Source organism: Marmota monax, unplaced genomic scaffold (assembly GCF_021218885.2).
Source record: "Marmota monax isolate L192 unplaced genomic scaffold, Marmota_monax_Labrador192_F-V1.1 WCK01_AAM20220418_F8-fsc00011, whole genome shotgun sequence".
NCBI lineage: Eukaryota > Metazoa > Chordata > Mammalia > Rodentia > Sciuridae > Marmota > Marmota monax.
Window position 1 is genome coordinate 15,328,102 of NW_026693082.1, and position 15,775 is coordinate 15,343,876.

Genomic DNA, 15,775 nt, shown 5'->3' on the forward strand with positions numbered 1-15,775 from the left:
TAATTTCACCAGGAGATAGAATAGCACAGTTACTAATAATACCCAGCCTACATGATAAATTTTCCAGTCGTACTGTAGAAAGAGGTTCCAAGGGATTAGGCTCCACAGGTGTAGATTGGGCTATGCTTTCTTTAAATTTAGATTCTTGCCCCATGCTAAAACTAAATATTCAAGGACATGAATTTAATGGGCTACTGGATACAGGTGCAGACCTTAGCATCATCTCTCGTCAAGAATGGCCAAAACATTGGCCATTACAACAAGCCACTCAAACGCTTCGAGGCCTAGGAGTGGCAACTAATCCCCATAGAAGTGCAATGGTATTAGATTGGAAGGATCCTGAAGGATGTGAAGGAACTGTACAGCCATATGTATTGGATCATCTTCCCGTAAATTTATGGGGACGAGATGTCCTAGATCAATTAGGTTTGACATTAACAAATAACATCAACCAAAATGCACCCACTATTATGACTAGACAAGGTTTTAGGAAAGGAAAAAGATTAGAAAAACAAGAACAAGGTATAACAGCACCAATACAAATAGATCAAGGAACAGACAGACATGGGTTGGATTTTCAGAAAGGGCCACTGAGACAATAAAAATTTCTTGGAAATCAGAAAGACCAGTATGGGTTCCTCAGTGGCCCCTGACTAAAGAAAAGATACAAGCAGCCCATGACCTGGTCAAACAACAATTAGCGGAAGGACATTTACAACCTTCTGTATCTCCCCATAATACTCCTATTTTTGTCATCAAAAAGAAATCTGGTAAATGGAGATTATTGCAAGATTTAAGAGCCATTAATAATGAGATGGTTATTATGGGACCTGCTCAATCGGGGATTCCTCAGTTGTCTGCTTTGCCAAAAACCTGGTATGTTTTAGTTATAGATATTAAAGATTGTTTTTTTTTTCAATTCCAATTCATCCTGAGGATAGTCCAAGTTTTGCATTTACTATCCCTGCACTGAATCATGAAGGTCCTGATCAGAGATATGAATGGAAAGTACTCCCTCAAGGGATGGCTAACAGCCCAACTATGTGTCAAATTTATGTTAACAAAGTAATCCAGCCACTTAGAAATCAAAATCCTGAACTACAAATATTTCACTATATGGATGATGTATTATTAGTACACAAAGATAAAAACACATTGCTAGAATGTTATGCCACACTTACAAACTTATTAAAAAATTATAATCTAGAGATAGCAATAGAGAAAATTGTTTTCTTTTAGTGCCTTCTGTAATGTTACATAATTTTTTCTTTAGCCATTATTGCCAGAATTCCTATCTTCATCCCAGTGCCGGTGAAGACAATGTAAATTGTTAAGAAAATTGTTTTATTTTAGTGCCTTCTGTAATGTTACATAATTTTTTCTTTAGCCATTATTGCCAGAATTCCTATCTTCATCCCAGTGCTGGTGAAGTCAAAGATAAAACCAATCTACAGCTTCTGCAATAGCCATCACTGAACTGCTTGCAGAACTTGCCTGGACACATTGTGAACTCACCTGTATGCATTGTGAACTATCTGTTGGTGCAGCGACTTGTGGTAGTGTTGGGGTATTTTTGCTGATGATGTCATCGGTGGTACAATTTTTCCAAAAGGAGCCGTCAGTTGGCTTGGTGTATCTTCCTCCCTTCTGCTTGTCATGATGGTCCAGCTAAAATTTGGGGCCAACAGAGGTGAGGCAAAGAACCTCACCCCCCCGCTGGTACAAAGACCTCTCCACAGGTGTGGCTATATACTGGACCGGTAGTCAGTGACGGGTAAGATCCAATTGCAATGGTACCAACCTAACGGGTAAGGACCATATGTACTATTGGACAACCTAAGGCAGGCACGGTCCCTAAGCCACATGCTTTTTGTTTAAACAGAGAGGGGGAGATGTTGAGAGCCACAGCCGAAGGGGCCACAGCCGAAGGGGCCCCAGCAAACTTCCAGCTGCCAGCAAACTTCCAGCTGCTGGCTGATGATTGGCTCACAGCGGCCCCAGCAACATCTAGCTGATTGGCTCCTCTGCGGTGATGCTCATTGGGCTGTTTCCCTGCCCTTTCAGACCACGGAGCTGCTCATTGGGGGACTTTTTTGTCTCCGCCCACGTGACCCAGCCAATCGGCCTCAAGAGCAGGAGGATTGTGGGAAGTGGAGAGAGAGGCTTGTTGGGGAGAGAGGCTTGGGTTGGAGAGAGAGGCTTGTGGAAAGCCAGTGGTGGCAGTTGGGGCTCTGAGGGTTTTTCCTGAGAGGCTGTTTTGTCTGGCGTGTGTGGTTCTAAAAATAAAGTTAGTTTCTTTTGACAAGTGGCTCCTGATTGTGCCCAGCCAGACTGCGGCACTGTCTTTCCAAGTTGAATCTGTCAGCTCTTCATAGCTATAGCACAGAAACATTTATATTTGTAACGATCCCATATCACCGAAGAAAAATTAAAAATGGTTTAATAATTCATATTTTAAGATACCAGAAAGAAGTGACACCTGGGGAGGATTTTCAACCAAAATGGCTAAAGTTTTGTAAAAATTGAATGCTTAAAGAGATTGTTATCCACTTAGGTTGACCAATAAGTGAAATGTGAGGGATCATAGGCAAGGAGAGATCCTGAGAGATCCTACCAGGAAACAGGAGCAGTAGATAAGCAAGCAGGATTTGAGAAACCACAAGCCTAGGCCATGCTGGTTCTGGCAGGGAGGCTGGGCTTGGGGTGGCTCAGGTTTGCCTTACCATTCTTGGGCACTGGTTTGAACAGCATTTCTTGGAATTGAGGTGTTTTTTTTTTTGTTTTTTTTTTTTTTTGTGGAGTACTTAGAAGATAAAACTGAAACCCAGACACAATTTGGAGGAGTTGGCTGCCCTGAACTTGCTTTAGCAGTGGTAGCAAACAAGCTGTCAAATTCTCATGGAATGAAAACTAGAGGTGGAAGAACAGTGAAGCCTTGAAGGGCTTTTGGTGCGTGGACCAGTGGTCTCAGTGTAAAGCTGCCTTTCGTCAAAGAGAGCAGGTCTTTTTTTTTTTTTTTTTTTCCTTCTGGTGCAGGCTAAGCAGGTGCCCTATGACTGACTGAACTGTACCACTAGCCTAAGAATAGATTTCTGGGTCCAGAATTCTTGGGAGCAGTGATGGTGGTTTTGATGGGGGAAGAGGGTCATTGCTGATAACTCATGAGGAGGAAGAATCCTCAGTGGCCTTGAGCAGAAGTTGCCTGAGTTCCAAACGCCTTCTTTGGGTGCTTGCCCTCGTGACTCCAAGGTGGCGTCCTTTGGGTCGTTGGGAATATTACAGAGGGACATGGTGGCTCTTTGGCCGGCCAACTCAGTTTGGTCTGCAGTGTGGACATTCCACACATATTTGCAGTATTAGGTGTTGCCAGAATTAGTGACTGGCAGAGCTGTTCTTCCTCTGGGGGATGAGGTCGCCTTCTTCCCATCTCCCGGTGGGAGGTGGGAAGGGAGGCAGCACAGCCCAACAGAGCAGGCGTCTGTCTGGATTACTGCATTGTCGTGTGTCTCCTTATATTAATCCTCAGTGGAACAGCAGGTAGCCTGAGAAGCCTGAATGGTGGATTAGTTCCTGGCTGTTATGCCGTGTATAAAAGATGCATGAGCTGTTTAGTCAGTGAGTTTGTGCAGTCAGTTCAGTCTTTGGTTCAAGGGAAAACAAAGCTACGGGAAACATGGAGCTTTCTTACCCCTTCTTGGAAACGCAAGTCATGTTGCCTAAGGACTGCTTCTCTCCCTGGGTATTCCATACCCTGCCAGTGTTGGAGCTCTGGAAGACAAGAAAACACTTGCAGTTTGGTAATAACTGGCCTCTAGGCCAGGTTTCTAGGCATGCATGTGGCCAAAAGAAAGCTGTGTGTAGTTTTGGGGATGATTAGGTACTGGGCTCCAGAGAGAGCAGTCGAGTGTTCAGTCAGTGCCGGATGTGGCCATGCAGGGGCCGTGTGCAGAGACCATGGTGCTGCATGCAGTGAGTGAGAGGCTGCCAATTGGTGGGACGGTTTTAGATAAGCAAGCAAACAGGTACCTGGCAGTGTGCAGTCTGCCCAGTTCCTGAAGCTGGCTGCCAGACTGAAGGCAGCCTCTCTGGCTGGCTCAGCTGCAGAAGGGTGCCTTTCCCTGCTAATCCGAAGGACACCGAAAGCATTTTTCTTCTACTACCACCAGCTAGGTGGGGAAAGCTGAACTGCTTTAGCAAGGAGTCAAGGTGTGACCCTCCACCTGGCCATGGAGAAGGCTGAGGGCCAGGTGCCCAGGAGCACCGAGCAATCCTTCCTAGCGACTCTGAGTGATCCACAGGTGACCTTGCTGTCTGTCCACAAGTGGAAGTCCTTCAGGAGGAGTCCTGGGGCCAGGTGCTCGGCCAGGCCAGTATTTTCAGAGAAGAAAAGCTCTCCACCATCAGAGGAGGGAGCATTTCCACAGAGGGCCATGGATGGAACCCAGGAAATAAGTTCCCGTCAGGTCAGTGGAGTTGCAGAAGGGCTGGAAAGCCATGAGAGACTTGGGACCAGGTTACAGATGGCACCTTCTCCTTATTTCATGTGTGAAAGGTCAGGGAGCAAGCAGTCTGGGGTGTAGAGAGGGAGAGCTCAGATACAGCACCAGAAAGAGTGGCGGTGTTTATTTTATGGCAGGTGAAGTTTGGGTCTTGTTGCTTCATATTTTCAGGATATTTTGTAAGCCTGCGAAGCACAAGTTTTCCAAAATGTAAGTTGGACAAAAATGGGTCTTTCCTCCCTTTTTATTTTTATTTTTTGTGTTGCTGGGGATTGAACGCAGTACCTGGAGCATTCTAAGCAATCACTCAACCACTGAGCTATACTCACAGCCCCTCCCTTTTTATTTTTTAAGAGTGTATAATCTGTTAATCATCACATTTCAACTAAATAAATACTTTGAAAATGTTGCTTTAAAATGAAGCTGCTGCTGGGCGCGGTGGTGCATGCCGGTCATCCCAGCAACCCGGGAGACTGAGGCAGGAGGAGGATCTCCAATTCAGAGCCAGCCTCAGCAGATTAGCAAGGCACTTAGCAACTCAGCAAGATCCTGTCTTTAAATAAAATATAAAAAAGGGCTTGGGATATTGCTCAGTGGTTCAGCACCCCTGGGTTCAATCCCCCCAAAATAGAGAAAGAAGCTGCTTAAGTAAATAAATGTAAGTTTTATTAACCCAAAGGTCAGTTGTATTCAAAAGTAGGGAAGTACAATATTTTGTAAAAATAGTGCTTGTAACACCATTTCCAAGTGGCACCAATAATCTGTGTGGGGTTGGGGTCTTCCTTGAATACTCAGATGAAAAAGCAAGTAGTTTTGAAAGCATTAAACTAAGTAGATGCAAAGAGAAGTTTTCATAAGTATTTTGCTTCCTTTAAAACTTTTTTTATGTGTGTGTTCATTGTTTAGACAGTCCTCCCAAATCAAAGGAATTTTTATGAGAACTGTTTGAAATGTATTGTGCAAGAGATTTACAATGTTAAAGTCACATTGTATTTGGCTGTTGACAATAGAAACCCTAAAAAAAACCCTGCATTTTGTTCTTAGGTCTTTAACCAGGATATAATTATGCTCTAAGGTAATATTAAGAATATGTTTGGAGGGTGGGGGTGTGACACCATGGCAGAGTGATTACCTAGCATGCATGAGGCTCTGGGTTCAGTCCCTGGCACCCCCCCCCCCCCCGCCCTCCAGCTCCCACACACAGATTTGTGTGTGGTGAATTTGTGGAAAATTCCAAGAAACTTCTTCAAAGTTTCTTCTCAGGCAACTTTAATAGCAGGAAGTGTGGAGTCATTCAGTGGCTGCCAGTTTGAGTAGCTTTTATACAGAGTTGGATAAAAGTGGTTTTTCAGCAAGGTGAGGGGATAGGTGGCAAACTCCATGCTCAGTGAATTTTAATTACTTGGCTTTCCAAAAATTGTGAAGCTTCCAGTTTATACCTCTTGAACTTCCATTCAACCAGTATTTGAACTAATATGTGTTAAGTCATTTAGAATCGTAAAGACTTAACAAAGCATTTGGTCTGTCTTTTCATATGCTGCTCCTTTGTATAATTCAGGGCCAACATTTGTATTTTTAGCCAAGTGTTTAAGATCATTAAGAGCATTTCTTCAAAATGTCCAAACTGGTCAGGCATGGAGACATATGCATGTAAGCCCAAGGACTCAGGTGGCTGAGGCAGGAGGATCACTAGTTTGAGGCCAGCCTTAGCAGCTTGGTGAGACTGTCTCAAAATAAAAATATAGAAAGGGCTGGATAATTAGTTCAGTGGTAGAGCACCCCTGGGTTCAATCCTCAGTATCCAAAAAAAAAAAAAAAAAAAAAAAGTCTGAACCATTAATTTGCAGATTCTAGCATTTCTCTGACGTTTTGGGATGTGACATAGGCTAGTGATTTTTTACTATCCCCAGTGACTGGGGAGCACCCTGAATCTGGCTATGGAGCCCATTCAGAAGGTGGGGTGAGAAGAGGCCTAAGTGGGGCAGGTGATCCATACTATGTCAACTATAGGCTGTGGGGCCTGGGTAGGTGAGTCTGGGACACCCCCAGGGTCAGGTTCCTCATTGCAAAGCTGGGTGAGAGATCCTGCCTCACAAGATAGCGAAAGCACTTTGTAGAGTATTGCAAACACAAAGTGGTACCACCTGTGCCAAAGTAAGCTTTTTCCATAGAATTCCCAACTCTTGAGATGTGTCTGGGGCTGTCTGAATGTCTGCATAGGACTGGGTTAGCCTTGTAGTCTGATCACAGTTGCAACTGTTTTTCCTGAAGTCTTGATTATAAAAGTGACACATGCTTATTATAAAAATGAGTGTATCATGGGGCATGGGAAATGCAGAAAGGTATGAAGAGGGAAATGAAAGCAACCACATACGAATAGGTGTGTATATCCGATTGTTTATGTATGCAGGCATGTACATGTTTAAATATAAATTTATAAATATGGGATCAGATTATACAGAGTGTTGTATATCTTGGATTTTTAACAATATTTTGTGGATGGTTTTCTATGTCAATACATAGACACATGTATACTGCCATTTTAAATGACAGCCCCACTTTTAAATTTAGGGTTACTTTTAGAAAGAACTTAAATGATCCTCAAATAGGGGAAATATGTGGTAGCTGGTTTATGATTATAAAAACCAAACTAAAAGTCAATTACAAGTCACTATTTTTCATGTCAATAGTGTCTTGACTAATATTCTGTTATGATCCAAACTTTGGATCTTGAGAACTCACTTATTTAGTACTTGGTATGTGGTAGGCACCTTGCTTGTGTCACTTGTCAATTAATTTAGTCACCTTAACAACCCAAGGAGGTGTCCTTAGTCCTCCTGTGGGGACACGAAAGCTGAGCTAGCCTGAAGGACTTGATCCCTTGCCCTTCCATTATGACTCTGAAGTATCATTTAAGACGGAGTTTTGAATATGCTTGAGTGTTGGAGAGCTTCTAATTTATGGTGGATGGAAAGTTGGCTTTCATGTGATACTTTATTCACAAGAGACACAGTATCTGCTAAGTTATAAATAACAACTTAAAACTTGTTATTTATGATTAGTGCCTTTGTTCGAATTTTATATTATTTATTTATTTATTTTGATGTGGTACTGAGAATGGATCATGGTGCCTTACATGTGCCACGCAAGTGTTCTACCGCTGAGCCACATCCACAGCCCCTGAATTTTATATTTCTTATACAATGTAGAATACAATTGAGAATTAAAGCATGACTTTAAGCAAGCTGTCTTTGAATTGTGTGTGTTTTAGAGAGACAGGGAAAATGTTGGAACAGGCAAAGCCAATCCAGTGGTGGTAGTACGTTTCCTTCTACCTGCTTGCTTGTTAGAAGATCTCTTTTTGCTGTCAACAGGGCTAAGCCTGGAGTTTCCTAAGCAATTAGTTGTGAAAAGGGGAGGAATTGAGAGGAGAGTACTTATCTGTCCACCCTTGCCCCTCCTTATCTCTCCTCCACCTTCATTGGGAAGTGAGAGTAGTTGGCGGTTACTGGGATTTGTCCAAAGTGTGTAGAGAATTCCCCTTTCTGTCCAGAAACAACTGCTTAAGCCTCCTTACTCATAACCCTTTTGACCTCTTTGACCAAAATTGGCTGCTGGGTTTTTTTTTTCCCCCTCTTAATCTTGTGGTGTGCTGTGGGTGGAACCCCGGGCCTCACACATGCCCATGTGGGCAAGTACTTTGCCACTGAGCTACGCGTGGTCCTGAGCTGCTGATTTTGTTTTTGTATCTCATGTCTGGCAGAGTCATTCGTTGGTATCAAGCTATTGAGTAAACACACAGATGAGCTCAAACTAGGTTTATCTCTTGCTGGAAGGAGGGTTGGTGTTAGAGGCATTAAACTGATAAAGGCAACAGCGTTGTTACGTTGTGAACTTACCATCTTTATTAAAATTTTTGTGGTGTTGAGGATAGGACCCAGGGCACTGAGCATTCCAGGCACATGCTTTACCACCCATCCCTTACCATTTTTGGGAAGCAGGATACAGAATTTTACCTTAGATGAGTGGTGTTTGGGCTGGGTTTTATTTTTTTCCTAGATGAAATCAAGAAGACCCAGCTGGCATAAGTATAACCCTTCTAAAATAAGGGGAAAATAGGTGAAGTGGAGTGAAGTAGTAACTTAAAGAAGTGGCTGTCCATCACCACGGAATCAGCAGCAGCATCATTCAAAATTAATTTGCTTTCCTAGAGATCATGTTGATCAGATTCTTTAGCGTTCCCTAAAAGCAGTGTCTGCTGGATGGAAACATCAGTAACAAGGCATAGAAGTGTGTTTTTTTGTCCTCTTTTGGACAGATAGGACCCTATTTATGCTGTGTTGCTGCTTTCGCTCTTAATCTTTCAAGGGTGCCTTTTCATGTGCCCTCTCCCTTTTAATCATGACACAGCGTTTCTGTCTGAGTCTCTGTAGCTGGCTCCCTGTAGAAGACTGTTTAGCTCATTTTCAATTTTTCACCATTTGAGTAGCAATGAGCATTGCTATTTCTAATTTTATATCTGTATGATGGAATTCCCAGAATTTCAAAGAAAATGCTCTGGAGCAAAGGTAATGAGCATTAACATTGATGGATACTGCCTAATTGCTCTCCCAAAAGGTACAAATTATTTTCCCTACACTCTTGCTTACTTTATCATCAAACTTTAAATATTTTACTAGTCTATTGGGTAAAAAAATAATATATTATTTAAATCCCTGTCTTATTTATGTTTAAAAAAGGGTTTACCAGCCACTTGCATTTCTTTTTGGGGAATTATTTTAGTAGCCAGTTCCCACCCACCATGCATTTATAGAGTAGTATTATAAACAATAGGTTTATAGGTAAGTCTTTTAAAGAAATATATTTGTTTTATGTGTCATATCTATAGTTCCAGGCAAAATCCACTTCATTCCTTAGCAATTATTTTATAAATTTTTGTAAAGCAAAATAAAATACTAACTGCATTATTTCAAATATGCAATCATATGCAATTTATCAACAAAAGGAATCTCAAATCCATTCATTTCTGCTATGTAGTATGAATATCTGAACTAATATCTTTGGTGTTGACATTTCTTCTAACCAGTGGTGATATTTCACATATCCAGTGTAGGTCTCTTATATCATGCTCTTATACTAATCCTGAGAAATGAATTAAGGAAATTATGACTTTATGGTTTGGAATTAGATTACTTCATTCAAACATTAAAAATAAATTCCAAGACATTTACAGCTGCTTGCTAGTGATGGGCCTGTCATTTAAAACTTTATAATTTGAGAGAGGAAAACACTCTCTGATTATAGAGTGCTTTCAGAGAAGATTTCAGAGTAGAAAAGTGTGATTAATTGGTAAGTTTGATGGAATAGTTGTTATAGTAGACATCAGTTAAAAGCAACGGTGTTCTCTGAACTGGTTGATATAAAGCTGTGTGGCAAGAGACTGGGAGTGTGTTTTCTGAGATAACGGGAAGTGCTCCTTGGAGAGGATACCATTGTCTCACAAGTTGTGAATTTGAGGATTTTGTTGTTTGTTGAAAACAACATGTTATATGCATGTATGTGTTGGGGTGTGTTAATTTCATCTGTCCTTTATTTTACTCACTTTGTTTTTCCAGTCAAGTATCAAATATGTGTTTCCAGTTTCCTAGTTAGGGTTAATGCTTTCCCTTGCTGTGGTTCAGAGAAAAACAGGCACTGAATAGTCCTTTGTGTAAAATTTCCCAGAAGGTGCAGTCTGCCATCAGGATATTGGGTTGCTGCATACACAGTGGGCACATAGTAGGTCCTTCTATATGTCTGAATGAATGTCTGAGTTTTTGAAATAGACAAAATTTAAATAACTACTATTGGAAGCTCTCTCTGAACCTGTGTGAAATAATGTTAAAGGACATGGTAGAGGAGTTGGAGTGGGAGTTGGGAAAATATGTACACTAATTTTAGTGACTAGTTCCTTATCAGTAAAATGAAGAAAATATTAAGGGTCTTGCAAACTGGGCCATGTTTGAAGATCACATGAGGCCATGTGTGTTCTTATGGTCATTCATTACCAGACATGTACACTCTTAACCTTTTAAGTCCCCTTAGTGCTGGTTATAAAAGTACAGTTGTAGGGTAGTCAGTATTATTACTGCCACTCTACCATAAGGAGTCAGGCTTGGATTTGCTCAGAGATGGACTTCATACCCAAGACAGTCAGACACACCCTTGGGAAATTTATAATGAGTAGGAAAGAAGATATTTAAACAGAGATATAATGCTGCAGTCTGGCTGGGCTCAAATCACCGAGCCGCCGCAAAGCACTTGTATGTTCAAACAGGAAACTTTATTGCCTGAACTCCAACAGCACTCCACACACACTCCCCAGGAACTCTCCCGAACAACCATGCGGCCCCTCTCCGGCACACCACCCCAACTGGAACTCCTCCACCAGAACTTCACCAACCAACGCGAACTCCCCAGGAATCCCCACGAGAACTCCAAAGTAGCGGGAGCCGGAGGTGGACAGCAGGGGTCTATATACAATTGAATACACAACCTGTTTCAATCCAGCATCATCTTAATGGCTCACCTCTCAACCATTACTTCTGGCAAAATGCCAGGGGCCATTCCGACTCGGCTGTGGCTCTCAAAATTATATGTGAAAGTGTTCTTTAGAATATAAAACAATATCCAAATGTGTCATCAATTCATCATCTTTATTATAATTATTAATATTCTGGCTTAAATTAGTATGGTTGAGCAAAAACATTTTCTTTCTTGCTTTAGACAAGTGAAAAAAAATCACATTTATTTTCTGATTATAAAAGTAATGCTGGGACTGGGGTTGTGGCTCAGTGGTTGAGCACTTGCCTCGCATACGTAAGGCACTGGGTTCGATCCTCAGCACCACATAAATAAAATAAAATAAAGATATTAAAGAAAAGTAATACTTGCTTTTTATTTAAATTTTAAAACTGGAAAGGATATACTTTTTAAAAATAATCAATATTTTGTAACTCAGCTAAAGAGAATCTCAATTTTTCATTTGAACACCCAAGTACATACACTTATATCCTTGATTAATTACATAGAGGTTTAACATGGATTCTTCTTCAGAGGGGGTTTTAGAGACTAACACCCACCTGTCCTGATGCCCAGGTGCTTTTGGGTGAGAACCCATCCCCTCCCTTCCCCCCATCCTTCCCTCCCCTCCCCTACCTCTTTTGATTGGAGACAGGACCTTGTGTATGCCGAGCATGGGCTCCAGCACTGAGCCACACTCCCATTCTGGGTGAGATCCTTGCTTGAGTCAAGCAGCCTTCTTACCCTCCCTTGCCCTGAATCAGTGACATCCAGGGAAATCTGAGGTAAGGCTGACCCACCTACAGTGTATCCAGGGTGCTGGGTGTGGCCCAGGAACCTGTTCCTGCTACTTGTGTCTTGCCTTCTTGGCTAAGTTGCTTCCCTCGAATGTGTGGCAGTTGGGAACACTGAGGAAAGCAGAGTGAGTGCCTCAGTTTTTCTGAGGAACCAGATACTTAGGGTGAAGCCCTGACTCAAGTTTAGGCAGCTCAGCTTGTCTGCAGGTGGGATACGGCTGTTTGCCTTTGTTTTCTTTGCTGCATTATAGTCACTTGTTGTAATAATATGGATTTTTAAAAAGGTAACCTTAGAAGTTGTTTTAAGAAAATACAGAGCCTATTGGATTTTTGAACTGGATTTCAACCCCAGCTCTATTATTTAAATTGATTTGTGGACTTGAATAAACTCCAGAGTTGTTTCAACAGTAAAAAAAAGCAAACATACCTTCTGCTAGAATTGTTGTGAGCATAAGGGATATAAAATGCCATCCATCTTTATAAAATAACACCCAGAATCATTCATTATTTGCTGTTCTTGAGTGTGTGTGTATGAATATATGAACCAGGACTTTTCTGTGCTTTGCATTCCCTGAAAGTTCAGAGTGTGGAATATTTAGAAGATGGAGGTTTTATCTTGGAAAATTTGCATCACTTATATTGCTTTTGCTGCATAGGTTGTTAAGAACATTACACATCCTTCACAGTGAAAGAAGTTTCAAAGAGAAGTAGCCCAGTAGTGTCCTGTTAAGGATGATGGAGATCCAGGTATAACTAATGAGATCTCAGAAGTGACTAGTTGCTATATTATGAAATATTCATTTGGTCTTCCTCCTTTTCCTGAAATCCTTGGAATCTTCAAAGCAGTGTATGCTAATGAATTGACCGGTGCCACCACCAAGTAGCTTCAGGATGGTGGCTGGTCACAGGAAAGACCAAAATCAAAGGAGAGAGTTGGAACTTTCAGCCCCACTTCCCAACCTCTTGGGAGGGGAGAGGGAATGAAGGTTAAATTGATCCCATTGACCAGTGATTTAATCAATCGTGTTATGAACTAGAGCTTTCATAAAATCCTAAAAGGGCAGATTTGGTCAGCCTCCAGATTGCTGAACTTGTGAAGGTTCCTGGAGGTTCTTGGAGGTGGCTCACACAGGGAGGGCGTGGAAGCTCTGTTCCTTCCCGTGCCTCACCTTATGCATCTTTTCATCTTTATGAAGTGCTTTACCACTGAGCCACAACCCAAGTCCCAGTTCCTTCTAATCTTGATGGCCACCATATGAATAGTTTATTAAAAATTCAAGGGCTTGCAAAGTTTTTCCCCAACATGGTGTTGGGTATGCAGAAAAAGCCCCAAATGTTTATAGGGAATGTGGAATTGGGTGGGAATAGGAGAAAAACCAGGGCTTTTGCAAGGCTCACAGCTCCGGCCTGCTGTCCAACATCCCTTAAATCTAAACCTTTGTTAGTTTGACATAAAACACAATAGGAGGATTTTTCTTCTTCCCCAAAGATTGTATTAGTTGAAGAATTGAACTGAAAGCACACACACACCATGTGTCTACACTTAAGAGATGGTTCCTGAACCAAGAGGTACTCAAGTGTTTCACAAAGACGTGTTATTTGCAATTCTTGTTTCTTATAACTGCTGGTCCTTAGAAACCTGCTTGTCTAGAAAGGGGTACCTGTGAGTGTTGTTTGTCACAAGCAAATAGCTTCCAACACTTCTGCACATCCTTTTGGCAGGAGTGTAAGTTCAACCATCCACAGATTAAGAGCCAGCATTGTGGCTTGGATTTGGTAAATTGTCGCTAGAGCTAGGACCAGGACATAAGTTGGGTAGTAAATCATTAGGGATTTGTTTTTCGAACAGACTAGATGGGTGAGGGTGATGTCTTATTAAAAGGAGGCAATTTCTACTAAGAAGACACTGTATGAAAGTGAGTGTCCTTAAATATATTCTTAGTTTTTCCTTCATCCCTTAAGTTAAATCAGTGTTTAATTAGTGCCAACTATAAACAAGTCTCTGTTCTGGATCTCCTTTGCACTCATGATATTTTCTTTTAATTTTGAAATTAATCATTTTTTTAGAATTTGTTAATGCATGTACGTTGTACACTAATCTGTACAGTGTACATGACTTTTTTTTTCCTTGTATCCCAGCTACCTGATTCCTTCAGCTGCTCAGTCCTCTGCAAAACTCTGGACCGATTTCTTATGCATTCACTCAGAGATGATTCATTTGCATAATGGTTTCTTGTGTCATAGAGTGCTGGCTTACTGTGGTAAACTTGTGGTGGCCCTCTCAGTGAACTGCACCTGCTTGCACTTATGCTCTGGGTAATTCCCTTTCACATTGACTGTGCTTGGCCATGTGACTGGCTTTGGCTAATGGGAATTTTGATAAGTGCTTGCACATTGAGACTTGTTCTGTGAGAATGCTTGTCATTGTGACACTTGCTCTCAGAACTTAGGAGTCACCAACTGTGAGATTCCCCACTTCATTATAAGGAGAAAAAAACAGGTCCTGCCACCAGCCTCAATGGAACCTCCAACTGGTAACCAACATCAGTTTGGCAGCCTTGTGCTGAATGAACCACCATCCAGCTGAGGGTGGCTCTATTCAGGCCCCCCTGCCCAGATGGTGCTGTTAGAGCAGAAATGAGCTTTCCCTGCTGAGCCCTGTCCAAGTGGAAAAACTCTGTAAGCTGCTAAATTTGGTTTGTCACATAACAGTAGATAACAGAAACACATACCCTCTGTTCTGTGCCTTGCTTTTTCCCCTGAACAAAGTATGTTCAAAGCTGCCTCATTCATTTTAAGAACTGGGTAGTATGGTTATAATAATTTAAATAACCAGACTAACCAGATGGAAATTTGTTTTTTCTTATCTTTTATAGCATTTAAATCTTTGTTACATGCTTTCATTTTCACATAAAGAAATATAATTATTGGAAAAATTCTCAGAAATAGAGTTGCTGAAGTCAAAAAGGATGTGAATTTGTTATTTTAATAGGTATCATCACAGATAGGTGTAGTGGTACATACCTGTAATCCTAGCTACTGGGGAGGCAGAGGCAAGAAGATCACTTGCTCAGCTGCCAGCCTGGGCAACTGAGCAAGACCTTGTCTCAAGATAAAAAAGTAAAAAGTTCTGGGAAGGGCTGGGGTTGCTGGGTTCGATCCTCAGCACCACATACAAACAAAGATGTTGTGTCCACCGAAAACTAAGAAATAAATATTAAAATTCTCTCTCTCTCTCTCTCTCTCTCTCTCTCTCTCTTAAAAAAAAAAAGAATTACAGATAGTTGACAAACATATGGAAAAAAATGTTCAACATCATCAGTAATTAGGGAAATGCAAATCAGAACTGCACTGAGATTTCATATCATATCAGTCAGAATGGCAGCCATCAAGAATATACACAATTATAAATGCTGGAGAGGAGGTGGAGGAAAAGGAACACTTTTAGACTACTTTTAGGGTTGTGTTTTAGTCAGTGTTTTTTTTTTTTTTTTTTCTGCTGTGACTAAAAGACCTGAAATAACAATTTTAGAGGAGGAAAATTTTGTACTGGGGGCTCATAGTTTCAGAGGTCTCAGTTCATTAATAGCCAGTTCTATTCCTCAGGGCTCAAGGTGAGGCTGAACATCATGGTGGAAGCATGTGATGAAGGGAAATGCCTCACGTAATGATCAGGCAGCAGAGAGAATCCACTTGCCAGATACAAAATATGTACTCCAAACACCCCCTAGTGATCCACCTCCTCCATCTACACCTATCTCCCTTCAGTTAACAGTCAGTTAATTCCCATCTGGGTTAAGGCTCTTACTACCCCATCATTTCACCTCTGAATGTTGTTGCATTGTCTCACATATGAACTTTTTAGGGGACACCTATTAGCTAAACCATAATAGATTGTACATTGGTACAACCACCATG

At 41.4% G+C, this 15,775-nt stretch overlaps 1 protein-coding gene across 4 annotated transcripts in view; it reads left to right on the forward strand.

Moving 5' to 3' along the window:
• Positions 1-15,775, forward strand: part of Atp7b (ATPase copper transporting beta) — an 80,864-nt gene that overhangs the window by 27,551 nt on the left and 37,538 nt on the right. Inside the window, exon 1 of one of the 4 annotated variants that reach the window (XR_006853828.2) lies at positions 4,021-4,463. The exons of 1 other annotated variant lie outside the window; for it this stretch is intronic. Coding sequence is in view for 2 of the 3 variants with exons in the window: in XM_046454106.2 (XP_046310062.1) it covers positions 4,227-4,463 (237 nt within the window). In the remaining variant the exon portion in view is untranslated. Of the gene's footprint in view, positions 1-4,020; positions 4,464-15,775 lie in introns of those variants that run through there. 2 more of the 4 variants (XM_046454106.2, XM_046454105.2) reach the window with 2 other exon arrangements.